Genomic DNA, 18638 nt, shown 5'->3' on the forward strand with positions numbered 1-18638 from the left:
CAGGCGTGCTATTGGGCAGCTGGAGGAAAACACCAACGGAGTATGCTGCAAGTGTCCCTCTGTCAAACATGACAGAGAGAGGGAAAATTTATGGGACACAGCAAGAAGGACATGCAAAGAGTAGCCTTGAGTAACAACAGGGATGGCAGACCTTTTAAGTGACGTCTGAAGGGGCAGGAAGGATTCAGATTCAGATTAGAGTTGATTGGAGTTATTTAAAAATTACCAAGGATATTTTTCATGAAGAACTTTGAAAAAAAAATATTTTTTTAACCATTTTTCAAGCTTGCTCCAAAATCCTCCTGCATGCTTAGCTCAAACTGTAGAAACGGGAAGATTGGGGGGAAAACAACAGTGAACACCTTTCTCCTTGGTATTAAAACTATAATGTCCACCCCAAAATCAGGAGTTGTAATGGAAGTACTTAACTAAGTTTTAATTACAGCAACCCTTCTGAGAGCAGTATGTTCATTGTTTCAATTTCCCTCCACAGAGTAGTATAAAAGAAAGGAGGGGAAAACTGCTTTTGTGACAATGGCATACCTGTCTTTCAAATGTTGAACTTAACCAGACCTTAAAAGTGGTCTCACAGGACTGGAAAGTTTTCTCCTCGAAATATTATCTGATGTCTGGGTTTGAAGATATCTATGAAAACACCTAGTATTTCATTCCTCCATGCAAGCCTGATTCTGATTAATGCTGTACAAATCCACTTGAAATCAATGGGAGCTGTGAATGCTCAGTGCCTCCTGGGATCAGGTCTCAGTCTACATATGTGATCTTCAGGAAAGAAAATTAGCACATACAACTGAGGAATATTATAGGCCAAATTCTCAGCTGGTGTGTGTTGATGCAGCTGCACTAAAGGGGTGCTTTTGAGCAACTGGGGGGGAAAGGGGTATGCTGCAAGAGTCCCTCTGTCACACTACTGGGTTAGTGGAGCTCCATCCGTTTACAGCAGCAGAAAATTTGGCCCCATCGCTTTTTTTCCTGCAAGAGTGATTCAGTGATATTGGATTGCTTTGACATTTAGACATAACATTTGACTGACCACTTCAAACTGATATGTGAAAAGAAAAATGCACAAATTAAAAACATCTGCATTGAGTTGCTAAGTAACTGTTATGATTTATGTCATTAATTGGTTAGGAAAATCAGACTTGTAAGATAACTTCCTCAAATTCTTGTGTGTTCATAACTTTTTCACCTTTTAGTTAAAACAAAGCAAGAAATCTGCAGGTAGCAATGTTCAAGTTCTGATAAGAACTTATCTATATTTAGACACGCACCATATCGCTCTGAATATCTGCACAGTCTCATCTCTGAAACCCTTAAGATATACAAGTGGGGAGTCCCCAGCCCCGCCGTAAGGTGCTATTTTTAACTGCTGCTTGACTGGTACCGAAATTAGTGGATTTTGAAGATTCAGATTCACCATTAACAGTATAGGCATTTAATTTTGCCTTCCATGTAATTTGACACAACTAAGAGCTCTCACAATGCTTCAACTTATCCGTGGAAAGGATGTTATTATATAAGCCAATGACGTTTCTATGTTTGGGAGCAGCCTTGGGACAACAGATCATGTTTATATGCAGTATCTCCTTCACCTCTTCTCTATTGCACATCATACCTAAAATATATCTATTATTCCTACCGGTCTAATTAGAGACATGCTACTTTAGGGTTTTCTATTTGGGAGTTGGGGGAATTTTCAGTGAAGGAGGTTTTCTATTATTATCACTGTCAAGCCTTTATAGATAGGATCTGAATTAATTAGAATCTCAGTGGAATTGCTCTCTGTAATATTCACTTTGAACAACTGTTAGGAGTCTGGTGCTTTTTCTCAATTCTACCTGCTAAATTCACAAAAGTATTGCTGTTTCATAACACTTCATGTCTGCTGCTGCTTTGGATCACTCATAGTTTAGGACAACTTAATGTAATCAGCAAGACAAAGAGTGGCAACATAAAAATGCTGTCCCAAGAATCAATCACAAAAGAATCAGAGACGGCAGACTATAGGTGACCCTGAAGATTTTTACATACCAAATATGGTCACATCAGATAGCTATAATTACTACATAGCATATGGACATTTTTTTTTATTCCATTAGGCTATAGGCCTGAGCCACATGACACAGCAAAGGGTTCTCATTGCTCTAGCTTGCAAAATAAATGATGCATAAATCTTAAATTCTGCATTTTCAAAAGAGCTCAGCACTCAGCAATTCCTGTTGAGAACAATGGAATAGATGGAATGTGGGAATAATGGGAGTGCTGGGTCTTGAGCTCTCTTGCAAATCTGGACATAAACCGCTTCCCCTGGAATTCATCAGCAAACTAAATATTTAGATGGAAGCATGACTCATCTTAGCATCTGACTATATGCACGTGTTTTGAATGCTTTTACCTGTTCTTCCTAGGGTGAAGAGACTAAAGCACTGACTCTTGTCCTTCATCGTGACTCTGGCTCTCTTGGATTTAATATTATTGGTGGCCGGCCATGTGTGGTATGTTAAAATGTGTTTGCCTTTTCTTGTTAGGGAGAGCATGCAGATCAATGTTTGGAGAAAGAAATGCTGCTGACTACATATTTGGCTCCGTAGGAGATGGTTTCATGCCTTATATTCAAACCGACATGGAGTGTCTCCTTTTTCCCTCATATCACTGTTTTTCATCCATGATCACAGGTAGTTACACTTGAGTGAGGTGAATGTGCTGTCACATCTGGATTGTGCAGACAGTGCTGAAGCACATAAGCCCATTCTTGCAAACCACAGTCCTGTCAATACGTAGTCCCATAAGTTCAGTGCTAACAGGATCGGATCCTTTAACAATTTGTTTCAAACTGCTTTTGCTGTTGGGGCTTCAGAAATTTACCATCCTTTCCATCCGACACTAAACAGCTCACTGTACTGTGGAAAGCGTATAATTTAAACAGCTCACAGTCTGCTCAATACTGAACTGCTTGATTTCAGTGGAAGTTTTGCCTGTGCAAGTGTCCAGGACTGAACTTCTTACAGGAACACTCATTACTGTTTTTTTTCCCCTTGATGTTGACTAGCTGGATCCAACATCATGTGACCCGAATTAGGTCCGGTGGTGGATTTTAATTTGTGCTGTTAGTTCAGAAAGGAAACAGCTTAACTTTGATAGAACAGCTTCTTTTCCTCTCAATAATGCGACAGAAATTTGGGCTTGTTCTTGGCAGATTAACATTGAAGTTTCCCCTCAAAACCTCCCCGTCCCGTTGTAATTAACACATTTTAACTACACTTCATCACATCACTCTGTGCTGTTAGCACTTATGGGAACTGATTGTGCAGGACCACTGGGACATAAAGAATAGCTTGTTAGTTTTATTTCATTTGCCATTGCTGTTTCTGATTGGATAGAAAAAAGTATCCATTTGTTCTCTTTGTATACTTATTACACGAATGATGGAGGGGATCAGCACCTCTCAGGAACTGGCTTTAGGTAACTATCCGTGTAAAGTGAGATAACAAATACAAGCCTGTTTGTGGTTGCATTTTTAAATGGAGGTTCTAGGTACTCGGCACTTAAGGATCTAGCCCACAGTAACTACCGTAATTACTTTAGGTTGGCACTGAGCATTTTGGGGCTCATGTGCAGCATCATTGACAAGATTCAGCCTTAGACAAATTAGAGCTGGTATAAGAACTGGTATAAGGTACAATGTTATATTTTTCTTTTCATTCCTAAAGGACAATCAAGATGGCTCATCTAGTGAAGGAATTTTTATATCGAAAATAATTGACAGTGGGCCTGCTGCTAAAGAAGGAGGGCTGCAGATTCACGACAGGATTATTGAGGTATGTGAACACACTGTCCGGTCTCTGTTAATAGGCCAAGTTCCATCTCATGCCTTCTGTAGGTCATAATGTGGGATATGGGAGAGGTGTAGCATGGTAAATGTTGTCTGGTAAAGAGATGTCTGTTAAAATATATTTGACCAGAGTCAATGCTGACCTTCCTGGCTTTACGTAGAGCTCTTATCTAAATATAGAGCCCAGATTATGGATGGTATGTACATGTCCTGGCTTTTTGAGGAGTTAGCATCTATTTGGTATGCTGCAGTTATTTCTTTTTAAAGCTATTGGAGACTTGTAAGTTATTTAGTTAAAACCATATGTGAAATATCTGTTGTATAAACTGTAACTTTATTTAGCTTGGTTTCTAAGACATTTCATAGGAGTAGCAAAATGTTTTGAACAGATAGAGGACAAAAGTTCCTGTTCTAGAATTTTGGTACAGACGGTTATAAGCTTGCCTAAGTAATTTCTCTAATGTTATTCTGGACTCCTAATATTTTTCAGACTGCAAGTTTGAATTTCTTCTCATTTTCCTAGTCTTGACCTCACTAAAATATCCTTCCTGTTAAAGAGTTGGTAGCTTGAAATGTTATTCATAAGTTTCAGTGAGTGATTTTTTTGGAGAGAGGAGAGGGAAACAGGGTTAGATTTCATGAAACAGAAAGCAATTCATTGGGAGTCAGATTTGAGCATTTTACAGTTAAAAATGTGTCCTTACTGTCTTTTTATTTTTGTAAGAGGAGGAAAGTTTGAGAATCTGTTGTTCAAAAAGATAAGTAAAGCTTTACTTGCCAAGGATATCATGGAACAGTCAGTTTCTCTAAGTAATGGAATTCCATTGCTGTTATGTTTTGCAAATGAGCAATAAACAGCTGTTAAGGATTTTCTATTGGCAAAGAACAATGTGTATTTGCTATTTTCTACACTGTTTTGGTAAACTGCATTCACAATTTGGGGAGTATAAAATATTAATTAATATACCACGTATGGAGGAGAAGAATAGAATCACAGTAGCACGGTCATTAAAAGATAAGAACTTAGTTGTGGAGTGGTTTAAAAGTGCTATCCCTGATTTAAGTTCTGCTTATGATGTAATGTAACCGCAAAGCATCTGCAAAACTCCTAAGGAGGACTCCATATAAAGCTTCTCTGTATAGAATCTCTCCCGTAAAACAAAGTATACCTGTAAAGCTTTAGTCAAGTTAGGATTTTTTAATAATAGGACATTTTTAATAACCCTATCTGTAGGTACGTGTGTCTTAAATACAGTAGAACCTCAGAGTTATGAACACCAGAGTTACAAAGTGACCAGTCAACCACGCATCTCATTTGGAACCAGAAGTATGCAATCAAGCGGGATGTGGGGGGAGAAGCAAAGACTGTACAGTACAGTACTGTGTTAAACTACTAAAAAAAAGGGAAAGTTTTTAAAAAAGGGTTTGGCAAGGTAAGGAAACTGTTTCTCTGCTTGTTTCATTTAACTTAAGATGGTTAAAAGCAGCATTTTTCTTCTGCATAGTAAAGTTTCAAACCTCTATTTAGTCAGTGTTCAGTTGTAAACTTTTGAAAGAAAAACCATAACATTTAGTTCAGAGTTCCGAACAACCTACACTCCCGAGGTGTCCGTAAGTCTGAGGTTCTACTGTATACAGCAGGGGTAGGCAACCTATGGCACACTTGCTGAAGGCGGAACGCAAGCTGATTTTCAGTGGAACTCACACTGCCTGGTCATGGCCACCAACCCCGGAGGGCTCTGCATTTCAATTTAATTTTAAATGAAGCTTTTTAAACATTTTAAAAACCTTATTTACTTTATATACAACAATAGTTTAGTTATATATTATAGACTTATAGAAAGAGACCTTCTAAAAACGTTAGAAGGTATTACTGGCACGCAAAACCTTAAATTAGAGTGAATAAATGAAGACTCGGCACACCACTTCTGAGAGGTTGCTGACCGCTGGTATACAGTTACACGCAGATTATGTTAAAGGAGTGTTAAGGTTTCAAAATCAAGTACTCAGGAGTCAAGAAACGCCAACATTAAAGTGGCTTATGCAACCTTAATTCAGCCTCTTTGTGCATATGAATTATGATATGATATTTAATTGCATGATCACATAGATTTTTTTTTCATTGAACCCTTGCCTCATTCATTGCACAGTGTTATCTCCTGGAGGGCAGAGGAATATGGCTACTGTGTAACTTTTGATAGAGTGGTTGATGCAGCATCTGCTTTTCCTTGCAAGAGACTAGTTCTGCTCCTCTTTTCCATTGTCTCTCCCCACCCACTTCTGATGGTATGTCTACACTGCACAAAAAACATGCATTCCTAATTCAGGTTAGCTAATCTGGGTTAAAATAAAAGTGGAGATACAGCAACACAGTTTTTAACTCAGTTCAACCCCAAACTGCCCTATAGGCGTGGAACTTGAGCTGCTAAGTAGCAGCTCAAGTTCTTCATTGTCTTCACTGCTGTTTTAACTTGGGTTAGCTAAACCAAGTTAAGAACACTTTTGTTTTGTTTTTGTTTCCAGTATAGACATACTCTGAGGCCAAGCCTACACTAAAAAGTTAGGTCAACCCAGCTAGGTTGCTCAGCAGTGTGAAATAGCCACATCCCTTAGCACATAGTTAAGTCAACCTAACCCCTGGTGTAGGCCGCACTGGATCACCAAAAGAATTCTTCCTTTGATCTAGCTACCACTTCTCATGGATGAGGATTAACTACAGAGCAGGGAGAACCCCTCCTGTCAGTGTAGTGAGTGTTTATGCTGTAGTGATTTAAATGTAGACCTAGCTTGAGTGTTTAGTGTCTGGCCGTGCTAGCATAGGCTAGAATAAGAGCTCAGATATCGTAGTGAAGGACCTGAAGAGAACAGAAAAGTAGAATAGACTTATGGGGCAAGATTCTGTGCTGTCTCGCTAAGAGGTGCAGCACTGAACTCAGTCCAGGGGGTGGATCTAAGCTACTTTTGTGCCCTCCTAATCCCGGGGTGCTCTCTGGTACCTGGTGTAAGTAAGGCAGGTCTGGGGCCCTAAGTTACAGCAGCCTGTCTTGGAGCTGCAGTGCTGCCTGGAATCCCCTGCCCTCAACACACCCCTTCCTCCCGAGCTCCACTTGCCTCCCACCCTGCCCCGTCCCTACACTAAGGCTTGTGATGGGTTGATTGGGAAGCATCCTGAATATCTATTTGTCTCTAGCTTTCTGAGGTTTTTATGCTGTGCCTAGGGAGTGATTAACAACCTCTTCTGAGACTACACGTTGTTGTTGTTATCTTATACAGCACTAATAACATATCAGATGCACCCAAAGAGGTTCTGGTTTTGATCCCCAGAGGAAACATTCTGAGCTCCGCATGTGCTCCCCAAGCCCGGTGGCTCCAGGCACATAGATAGCAATGCAATACAGAATTTAAATGTGTGCAGCCTGCTGAAAGGGGGGCCAGGGAGTCCCCTTTGTCCTTTCTCTATTCACTTGCTATCTGTCTCCCTCAGTAGCTCATTTCCAGTCTTCCCCTGACTTATTCCAGCTTTCGGGTGCAATAAATTACTCATGTGGACGGTCTAGGGCCAAACTGTGGTACTCTTACTTGCCTTGAGTAGTACTCTATTCCACAGATAGCATCTCTGACTTCAGTAGGCCTACTCCAGCAGTAAGATACCAAAGGGGGGGAAAAGATATCTGAATCTGGCCCTTAGTGTCTATGTTGTCTTGCAGGATCCGTACAGGCAGTTTGTTGCTGCCCTTACTTGGCCACACAGGGAATAAGGCCCCCAGGTCTTCCCTGCTCAAATTGCGACTCCAGCTGGTGTGGGAAGAGCTACTTTCCTCATACTTGCTGCTATGAATAATTAGGCAGGGAAGGAGCCCTGGTCACCCCACACCCACAGTTATGTGCTGTAACAGCTGCTTAGATGCATAGGGGAGTAAGCTGCTCCACAGAAAGGGATGAAGCAACTAATTTCCAACCTAGAGCAAGGGAAGAGCAGGAGACTCTCTCTGGGACTCATTCTGGTCTGCTCCGGAGCACTGCATCTAGGTGTCACCCTTTCCATAGGGCAGACTGTAAAAGCACCACTCAGCCCTACGTGAGTAGAGTGGCGTTTGGCCCACATGTCCATTTGTTCTATGGTTGTGTTCACATTTTTCAGTTATATCCCCAGAATGGAGGCAGCCTGGCAATTTGTGGTATTTGCCACCTACTAGGATTTCATCAGGCATCCACCTGGGTACAGCGTATCAGTTGTGCTGATAACAGTACATCTGAATTACTAATTCACATGCCCTTAAGTGTCTGCACACCTCTAGTCAAAATTTAGCACACAATTTCAAAAGCATTGACATTGCTTTGTGATCATATAGCAAAATGGTCCCTGTGCTTTATCATCTTTGCTTCCTGTGAATGTTCAGCCTAAATAAATGTTTGACGCTTCAAAGCTAAGATACATGCTTTCTGTGCAAACTATGTTTCGTATGCTGTGATAGCCCTAATACAGAAGGAGAGAGGAGAGACTTATTATCAAAGCATCTGAACCATGTTTATTACCTTCGTATTCAGTTCACACAATCTAAACACTCTGAGATGGATATTTACATCATGTTGCAATGCTGAAGTTGTTTAATTTTTAACAACTGTGTATAGCCAGTGAAAACATGGACCTAACAAAGAAATAGTTAGTGGCGTAGCCATAAGGTAATTGTCTGAAGTTATCTTCCATTGATGATGATAAACATTTATTTCATTTGTTTGAGGCTCAATTTCACCAGCTTTACTCACACTAAATAGAACCTTATCCTGCAGTTATTCTTATAGTTTTCATAGTGACTCCTTGTCCTACTCAAAGTAGAGTGGCAAAAATCTATCCCTTCTGCATCATTCTTGGCTGTGCATGGAATGCTGTGATAACGCAGAACATTTATTAAATGAACTTGGTCAAACATGCTAGAGGAAAAACCAGTCAATCTGCTAAAATAAAAGGGGGGATAAGAGAATAGATTCATAGATTCTAGGACTGGAAGGGACTTCGAGAGGTCATCGAGTCCAGTCCCCTGCCCTCGTGGCAGGACCAAATACTGTCTAGACTGTCCCTGATAGACATTTATCTATCCTACTCTTTAATATCTCCAGAGATGGAGATTCCACAACCTCCCTAGGCAATTTATTCCAGTGTTTAACCACCCTGACTGTTAGGAACTTTTTCCTAATGTCCAACCTAAACCTCCCTTGCTGCCGTTTAAGCCCATTGCTTCTTGTTCTATCCTTAGAGGCTAAGGTGAACAAGTTGACACCCTATTAGATACCTGAAAACTGCTATCATGTCTCCTCTCGGTCTTCTTTTCTCCAAACTAAACAAACCCAATTCTTTCAGCCTTCCTTCATAGGTCATGTTCTCAAGACCTTTAATCATTCTTGTTGCTCTTCTCTGGACCCTCTCCAGTTTCTCCACATTTTTCTTGAAGATAAGGGAGAGCTAATGAAAACAGGATAACAAAATTGAATTGACCCAAATACAAAGCCTTTGCAGGCAGCTACAGACTAGCATTGGTGGTTGTCTTTAGGGAGGTAGATTTGTAGAAGGATTCTGCAAACGGACAGGGCACAGCAATAGGCTCTAGATAGAACCTAAGGCTAGAGAGCAAACACATCTCATCTGATGACATTTGCTTTGGGAGGACACAGGGAAGAGACGGTAACCCAAGTATCTAGAGCAGGGATTCTCAAACTGGGGGTCGGGACCCTTTAGGGGGTCACAAGGTTATTACATGGGGGGTCGCGAGTTGTCAGCCTCCACTCCAAACCCTGCTTTGCCTCCAGCATTTATAATGGTGTTAAATATATAAAAAAAGTTGTTTTAATTTATAAAGGGGGGGGATTGCACTCAGAGGTTTGCTATGTGAAAGGGGTCATCAGTAAAAAAAAAAAAAAAATTTGAGCCACTGATCCAGAGCCTAGAATATTATATATTTGTTCATTTAAAATGGAGGGCTTTATATACATTGCTGGCATGACCTTGAACTGAATCCTTTCAAAAGAATTCTCATTTCAGTGTGATAAACAATCCAAAAGCATAAACTGAGAAGCACAGCAGCTCCAGAATTAATTACAGTTCCGATCGTAGCGAATTTACAGTTTATATCAAAGTGAATTTTGCGGCTTCCTTTTGGAACCTTTCCTTTCTGCATGTCTTCTGGTAAATGAATTCTGAAGAGCCTGTTAATAAAGGAATGCCATTTTTCATTTTCAGAACTGTCAAAAAGCTTCAAATCGCTGAGCAGGGATTATGTGGTTTTTAAGATGTGCAGACAAATATAGTGGTATTCATAACTGATAGTAAATTATTGTTATGTTGATATCTGCTTTCAAATGCTGTTCCATGAGAGTTGCATACCAAGATAAGCTTTTGAAAAACGTCTCAGATCATTTTAAGCTTGGTTTCCTTATGTAGGGTGGGTTTGGATTTCCTCTCTCACCAGTTTTAAAAAGTTAAATGCAAAACAAGTAAATCATTTTTTAAAAAGTGAATAGTCCCTTCTTATTTGTCAGTAACCTTAGAAAATTATTTCTTAACTGCTTGTATATCATGGACATGAGCAATAGCCCAGTAATAGTGAGGAAACAGCATGCCATGAAATACACATCCCTACTGCTAACCAAGGACCTATCCCCCTAGATGAATGCTGCATGTTTCAGGAGTTTAACACTACACATAATAGACACTTAAGGAAAATACAGGTCCCATCCTCTTGCAAAATCCCATTCAGTGTTTTGTTTTACAATATCTGTTCCAAAATAATAATTGGTGCTTACATAGCACTTTACATCTTCAAATTGCAAACATTAAGTAGTTAATAATTCTCACATTTTTCCTGTAGGGTAAATATTATCCCAATTTTACAGATGGGAGAACCTGAGGCAGAGAGGGAAATGACTCCTGAAAGAAGTCAGTGTCATGGAAGATAGCTCCATCAGTGGCTTTTTGTCAGGATGGTCAGGGATGAAAAAGAAACCCCATGCTCTAGGTGTTCCTAGCCTCTGATTGCCAGAAGCTGGGAATGGATGACAGGGGATGTATCACTTGATGTTTGCCTGTTCTGTTCATTCCTTCTTAAGCACCTGGCATTGGTCTCTATCGGAAGACAGGATACTGGGCTAGATGGACTATTGACCTGACCCAGTGTGACCGTTCTTACGTATGTTTTTGAAGTTTGAGTTCGTGGATTCCTGTCCTGTGTTCAGTTTACCCATAACTGCCTCTGTCTAGAAATCTGCTTCTAAAGTAAATTTGAATGGCTGGCCTAAATCTGCTTCCAGGTCTTCCACAATTACTTGCAAAGTTAGGAGGTAACACTATAATGGCAGGACTGCAGGGGCGGCTCCAGAGCCCAGCACACCAAGCGCATGCTTGGGGTGGCATGCCGCGGGGGATGCTCTGACGATCGCCGGGAGGGCGTCAGGCGGCTCCGGTGGACCTCCCGCAGGCATGCCTGCGGAGGGTCCGGTGGAGCCACGGGACCAGCGGACCCTCCACAGGCATGATTGCGGGAGGTCCACCCGAGCCGCGCGACCGGCGACTGGAAGAGCACCTCCCGTGGCATGCCGCCCTGCTTGGGGCGGCGAAATGTCTAGAGCCGCCCCTGCAGGACTGCTGTGCCTTCTGTTTGCTCGCACCATACATTTCTGTGGTTTATAAATACAAGGCAAACTGCAATTAGAGCAGTTATACTTTAATGTACTTAATACAATAAACCACTAGCGCTCCATTAACCATGTTCTGTAGTAAGATCCAGAAGAGACTGTGTTATGTGTGCATTCACAAACACATGCACATAAGAGGCCTGCCTCCTTCCCCGTTTAAGTCAATGGGAGTTTTGCCCTTATTTCATTAGAAGCAGTTTTGGATCCTGTGTAAGAAAGAGATGAAAGTAGGCACTGTAGGGACACCTAGAAGTTATCTATAATCAGATAATATGCTTTTGTTGTGGGAGCAAAATGGCAGCTAATTACATCTCTGAATAAGGGCCTGTTCACATTCCATAGATGAGCATGTGATCTTTCCTCAACTAAGTAGAGGCCAAATTTACTTTAATTTTTTAAATACATCTGCTTTGAAGGATTATAGATTAAATATGACATTCTTTGCTGACTGTAGCTAATGAGTCAGCTTATTTAGCTTCTGTGCTAGTGTAGGAAGTAGGAGACTTATTAAATACCCTACAAATAAATACTTCCCATCAGCTAGTGTCAATTGTCAGAACCCCCCAGTGGCTTCGCTAGAGCTATGAGAACGTATCCCAGCGGAGGAGATACCCCATGTAGCATGCTGTCTGTTGGAGTGCTTATTGTTTCGGGAGCCGGGGATGCGTCTTAGTGCAGAAATGGTTTGATTGATTCATACCCCAAAGGACACTCGTTTACTATGAATTATGGACCGATTTTGTATGATGTCTTGAGTGGTTTTCATCACCAGTCTTCACATAAGCATAGTCACACATTTTAGCGAATCGTCCTGTGTTTTTGTAGATCTGTTTGATCATTTGCTCTTTGGTGAGGCTAGTTGCAGAGTTTGCCCTGCAGGGATCTGCTCCAATAGCAGTGCCATTTCTCATCTTACATAGAGTACATCATAGACAGAGTAAACTGAATTTGGCAGCTGTGTTAACTATGTAGCCTGTGGAAGTGCTCCAAAGCCAAATTAACACAGCGGAAGCTGAATCAGACACCCCCGGATGGATCACTCACCAGAAGGAAAGGTCGTAAGTGCATGATATGCAGTTCTTTATTAATAAAATGTGTATGCTGAGGAACATCTACATCTGGGGTTGGGAGGCAAGGGCTCTTTTAATTTTATAATGAGCTAAGAGGGGTTTCACCTGGTTGTCTAGTCTAGGGTGTGATTTGCTAGCCCAGATATTTGGATTAGTTGCAGGTTTCCTTGCTAATGTGTGAGATAAGATAGCAGTTTGAGGGCTGACAGTTTCCTCTTTCCTCCCCTTTATCTGGAGTGGTAGGATTCCTTGCTTACTGCTGGTTTCCTATGTGAATGGTCCCTGATCCAAGTGGGTGTGTTTGTCCTGGAAGATGACAGCTGGCTAGGAGCAGGGACCTAAATCACTTTGGGGCCTGTGTGGCACTGATCCCACATTTCCTGCCCAGGGACAGCAGCACAGATCTCTTCCCCTTGAGAGCTGCAGCAGGGGGGTCCCCTGCACTTACCCGAGCAGCAGGTGTGCATCTTTTGGAGAGAGCAGGCTGGTCCTGCTGCACTCCTCTCCCTTTCTGGGGCAGTGTTGACAAGGGTCCCCAAAGCAGTGGGTCTTGGAGCTGGGGCAGTCCATGCCCCTCAGAGCTATTGTGTCAGTCTGCGTCTCTGTCTCTGTTACACTTTGTTCACGGTTTTAAGATTTACTCTGCAATTGTAAGGTGTTATATTTTAAATGAGAGCTGAGATTCTGAGGTACTCATATAAGTCCAGAGCTAGGGCTCTATGCACAATCCTATTGTACCTATGTCTTACTGCAGCTTTGGCTGGGAGTTGATCACTTGGAATTTCAGTCTTCACCTCAGACTGGTGAACTCCGATGAAAGATATGTCATTAAAGCCTTTTGCCCTGCCACCTTTTTACAAGGTGCAACATGTGCTTCCCTATGCAAGCTTCATTCTGCTAAAAGAGCAGGCAGGAAGTGGACATGAGCCCTCTCGTGCACCATCTTTCCCATAAGGAGCTGAATCCAAGCTGTAGACTAGCACAGGACAGTCAGTGATAGAATTGTGCAGCCCTCCTGCAGAGAGAGAATAACTTCTTGCACCGTCTCCTCCCCTTGCAGAACTGTGTAGGACTAACTAATTAACTAACCGTTAACTAATCTGACCCTTATCCTAGGCTGAAGAGGCTGAATAAATTTCCATTAGAGCAACCCTAGCAAAATACAATGTTCAAACGCTACCAGCAATGACTAAGAGTTAGCATCTGTCACCCATACTCCAGGAGTCACATTTTTGTCACCAGTCATGGTGTAAGGTACCCTTGCTCATGTTAAGTAGCATCAGAATCCAGCCCTGTTGCTTTGCACATAATTAGCAGTGAATAAAATAATTTATTAGGGGAATTTAGCCTTCAGTTTGCAAATTGCCCATGAGAATTTTCTTCGGAGGTCTCTTTAATTAATTTGAAATTATTCACCCATTACTTTTACAAATACACCTTGCTCCATAAATTATTAGTGAGTTCATTGCAAGTATTCACTAGTTGAAAATTAAAATTCTAGCGATTGTGGTTTAGTTTTGATTAAGTCACATTGTATTGTTTCTGTTCCATGAATGGAGGCGCACAGCTCTTAAAACTAGATTCCCAGTGTGGATATGTGTGCTTACAAGTCTGTTTTTTAGGAATGTTTTCAGACTTTCACTTGAAATTGGCTGTTTCTGTGAATGTTCCTGCCAGGACACTCAAGCACACTAAGCCTATTTGTAGGGAGTGAACACCAAAGGGTTTTTAACACAGCCGAAGCAAATTCAACTTTTTATTTTTGTGCATATTCGCAGGAAAGTTTTAGAGACGTTTGCCCCGGTCTATTAATGATGTCTCAGAAAGGAGCAACATGTTTGTGTCTATGCTAACGGCAGGATGGGGCAACTTGGCAACTGATGAAAGAGAACAGTAACAAATTTAAGGGAAAACTCTGTAGGTCCAAATGAAAACATGAGGCCTTGGTTCTCACTCTATTTTTTTCTCCCTCCGTAAATTTATTCTCTAGCTTGAAGGACTTAGTGCTGTAGTCTAAGTTGGGGCAGGGAGGTGGGGAATTGAAGAGAGAAGCCGAATTGAGTGCTGGTCAACATTAAAAACAAAATAGAGATGTAATGTAGTATAATATATCGTGTATTAAGTATTGTTCTACAGTTCGTGCCTCAAACAGAAAAAACCAACTTGACAAGAGGAAAATAAAAAAGTACTGCAAAGTAAGAAAATAATGCCCTGCTGTCGGGCTCGCTGTAAAGTAACTCCTCACTTAATGTTGCAGTTATGTTCCTGAAAAATGCGTCTTTAAGTGAAACGATGTTAAGCGAATCCAATTTTCCCATAAGAATTCATGTAAATGGAGGGGTTAGGTTCCAGGGAAAACATTTTCGCCAGACAAAAAACTATATATCGTATAGTTATATACACGCAGTATACGTTTTAAACAAATAATTTAATACTGTTCACAGCTATGATGTTTGTGAAGCTTGGTTGAGGTGATGAAGTTAGAGGGTGGAAGAGGGTGGGATATTTCCTAGGGAATGCCTTGCTGCTAAATCAATGGAGGCAAAACAGGGTTTGGGGTGGAGGCTGACAGCTCGTGTCCCCCCCATGTAATAACCTCATGACCCCTTGAGGGGTCCTGACCTCCATTTTGAGAACCCCTGTGCTAAATGATGAACTGGCTGAGCCCTCAAGGGTGAACACTTTGTTAATGTAGCCTCTCACTCTACAAGGCAGCAGGAATGGAGGGGAGGGGAGATAGCATAGCAGACAGACACACACCTTGTGTGTGGGAGAGAAAGAGATGCACACTGCCCCTTTAAGTAAACTGACCCACTCTTAAGTGCATTGTCTTTTTAAGTGGATCAGGAAGTTGAGAGAGCAGCTGCTGCCCCAAGTTCTGTGTCTCTCTCCCTCTGTGTCCCTACCCTGCTCAGTATGGAGAAGAAGGGGTAAGCAGAGTGTAGGATTAGGGGGGAGGGGGACAACCTGACATTAGTGCCTCCCCCCTTCCGCCACTGCACAGCAAGCAGGAGGCTCGGGAAGCAGCTTCAAGGCAGAGGGCAGGAGCAGCACAGGGCAGTGGAGGGAGGGACAGCTGCAATTGCTAGCCTGCTGGCAGCTACTGCACAGGGAACTTGGGAGAGGGGAGCTGCTAGGGGGGCTGCCGGTCCACCCTGGTTCCAAGCCCCTACCAGCTAGCTGCAACAGGCTGCTCTTCCTGCAAGCAGTGGACAAAGCAGGCGGCTGCCAAAGACGTTAGAAGGGAGCATTGCGCAACTTTAAACGAGCATGTTCCCTAATTGATCAGCAACCTAACAATGAAACAGCGTTAATCGGGACAACTTTAAGTGAGGGATTACTGTATTATTAAATTCCTCTCTACAAACATGCGACTGGAGTTCCCCAGCTGTAAGTATATTCCGTGCTGTAACTTCTGAAGGAGTACCCTCAATGATTCCCCTTTCAAACACCAGCAACATTCCATTCTCTGCCCATTTTAATAAAAATCCACAGCATGCTGACACTGTGCACATTGTGGGCATTTTGGATCCATAGAAGCTTATAAATATCTCCCTCATGGGTATCTTTAAATTAAAAAGAGGTAATGAAATCATCCAAAAGAGCTGCAAACCCAGGAATAAACCAGAGACATGCTGTGACTGTAAGCGGACAACCCTTTTAAGTTAGTGGGAACATGTTTTTTTTTTAATAATTTGGTTTCCTTAATAATATGCGGTGTTAAAAAGGGCCAGATCTTCTACTGATGTAAATTGGCGTAGCTCCATGGAGCTACAGTACTAAGGATCCTAAGTTTCTCCTCCTCTACATAGTGCTGTTAGGTAGCATAGGAGTTAGTTACATAACAGCATCTGTGTTTTTGTTTGTGGTGCTATGTAACAGAAAACCAACAAGACTTGAGAGAAAAAGAAAGTGACTAGGAAGAATATATTCTCTAAGGTTGATTCTCCACTGCACTGAACGTGTCTAGCCATCTACAACCAACCGTAAAGTGAGTGCAAAATGCTCTCAGCATGATGTGGTAGCATTTTGCACCCATGTGAGACTCACTTTGCTCAGTGATAAAAGACTACAGAAGGCAATGGAAAATCTGACCCTATCGGGAGGTCTTGCCTCTGGTGTAGCTATTAATCTCTGTAGCAGAAGGAACAACTGTTTATACCATTTGGGAAGAAAAGAGGAAGTGCTCAGGCTTTGATAACGTCAGTTGTATGCATTTGTATTATTATTATTTCAAAGAAAAACTGATAAATAGCTATTTCCTATTTCATTCTTCAGGACAAAACAGAAATATGTCAAACTCTGCTAGACTGATCCCTTTTTCTTTTAATGTGACATATTTGAATAGATAACAATAAGATGATTTAATGTCCTTTTCACATATGGTGCAGTTCCTTGAGCTTTAAATCATTCTCTGTTCAGTTTTCCACAGTTGAAGCCAAACCGTTATGATTATCTGTTGGATTATTATTATTATTATTTTTTTAGATTTGAAGTACTCTGAGAGGCTTTGTAGAGAAAACATGCACTGTCCTATCAACTATTTTCACACAGTTTGTGCATTTTACAATAATTGGGCAATCAGGCGCAATCATCCTTAATTTAGTACATGTGCAATGAATTACCATGTCAGTTGTATCAAAAGATATGAATAAAATAAGTGCAAATTAACTACAAAAGTGATTGTATGTTCAGATCATTGCTATTCAAAATGTGCTTGAATAGAGCTTGCATGGCTTCTTTTGCTTTGGATTAAATGGAATGTGGAGATTTTCTAGAAAATGCTAATTTATTGGATGTATCAGTGGAACCCTGTCTTTAGATCAACATTTCAAAGGGTCCTTGGTCCTGATCCTGTAGTTGAATCTTGGTGGGACCCCCAGAGAACCTCATTGACTTCTGTGGGTTTTTGCATCAGTACAAAGGTATACCCATGCACATCTGATTGCAGTGCTGGGCTCAGGCATGGGTGTTTTTCACAACATCATATTTCAGGTGTATCATGTACACTACGTAGTCACTGAAATAAGCTATTAGGGTCTATTCTTGAAACAAAAATAATGCAAAGTTGCTTCTAATTAACATTTGAATCAAATTTAATTATTTTACTCCCCAACACACACATTTCAATATGCAGTTGAGTAGGTGTTTTAAGAATTGCTAATTGTTAGCATATGTTAAGAAATCGTTTGTGTTATAGACAAAAAGGGAAAAGATGGAAATAAAAATGCTTGATTAGCAACTGATCAAATTTGCTATGTTAAACTGAATAGCAGTAAAGTTATTAAATTCATATTCTCTTTTCTTCATGAAGTTTTCTTCCCGAGTTAATTAACTCTTTGCACCACAAAACATTAAAGGTGTTCATAATTAACTGAAGTTCTTTGACTTAAATACTCCAGAGGTGACACTTACCAGTTTTATGTAATTACATGTAATGTTGTCTGCCTCTGTACTTTATGCATGATGTTTTGATATTTTTAATAATAGAATATATTTTTATTATTTCAGGTTTCACTACTGAGAGCAGCCACAGGGCTTGTAAAGTTGTTAGACCTTCATAAATATAAATGGTACTGGGCCGACAACATTAGCATTTCAGTTTTTTTGCTTCAGCACTGGGGCTTTTAAACTGAATGTAGTACTTAACGTGTTGCTTTCAAATCATCTGTATGTATTTTAGTATCCAACATAAATATAATTGTGTTGTATTAGCTTTCTAAAGATTGTGGCTTTTAATAATGGTTATAAAACAATTCTCTCTGTTAAGAGAAAAGAATAAAAGTTCACCTGTTATAGTTAAAGTTGGTCTTTCCAACACTGGCATAATTCATTTTGCCTACCCTGCAAAATATAGCAGAGAGATGTGTGTGCTGCAGAGAAAAGAAATGCAGGATACCATAGGGTGAAATTCACACCCCATGATCGCTACTCCAGACTATAGGTGGAAGTAGTGTGTTCAATCCTGCCATTTGCGCAATGTGACAATACCCTTAGATCTATATATTACTATTATTTGTAGGCTGTTTAGT

The 18638-nt window shown here is 41.0% G+C and overlaps 1 protein-coding gene across 1 annotated transcript in view; it reads left to right on the top strand.

Moving 5' to 3' along the window:
- PDZRN3 (PDZ domain containing ring finger 3) overlaps nt 1-18638 on the top strand; it is a 208000-nt gene that overhangs the window by 9286 nt on the left and 180076 nt on the right. The window contains exons 2-3 of the mRNA XM_030570410.1: nt 2427-2513; nt 3729-3836. Of these exons, the coding sequence (XP_030426270.1) occupies nt 2427-2513; nt 3729-3836 (195 nt within the window). The remainder of the gene's footprint in view (nt 1-2426; nt 2514-3728; nt 3837-18638) is intronic.

The sequence above is a fragment of the Gopherus evgoodei genome, chromosome 7 (genome assembly GCF_007399415.2).
Source record: "Gopherus evgoodei ecotype Sinaloan lineage chromosome 7, rGopEvg1_v1.p, whole genome shotgun sequence".
NCBI lineage: Eukaryota > Metazoa > Chordata > Testudines > Testudinidae > Gopherus > Gopherus evgoodei.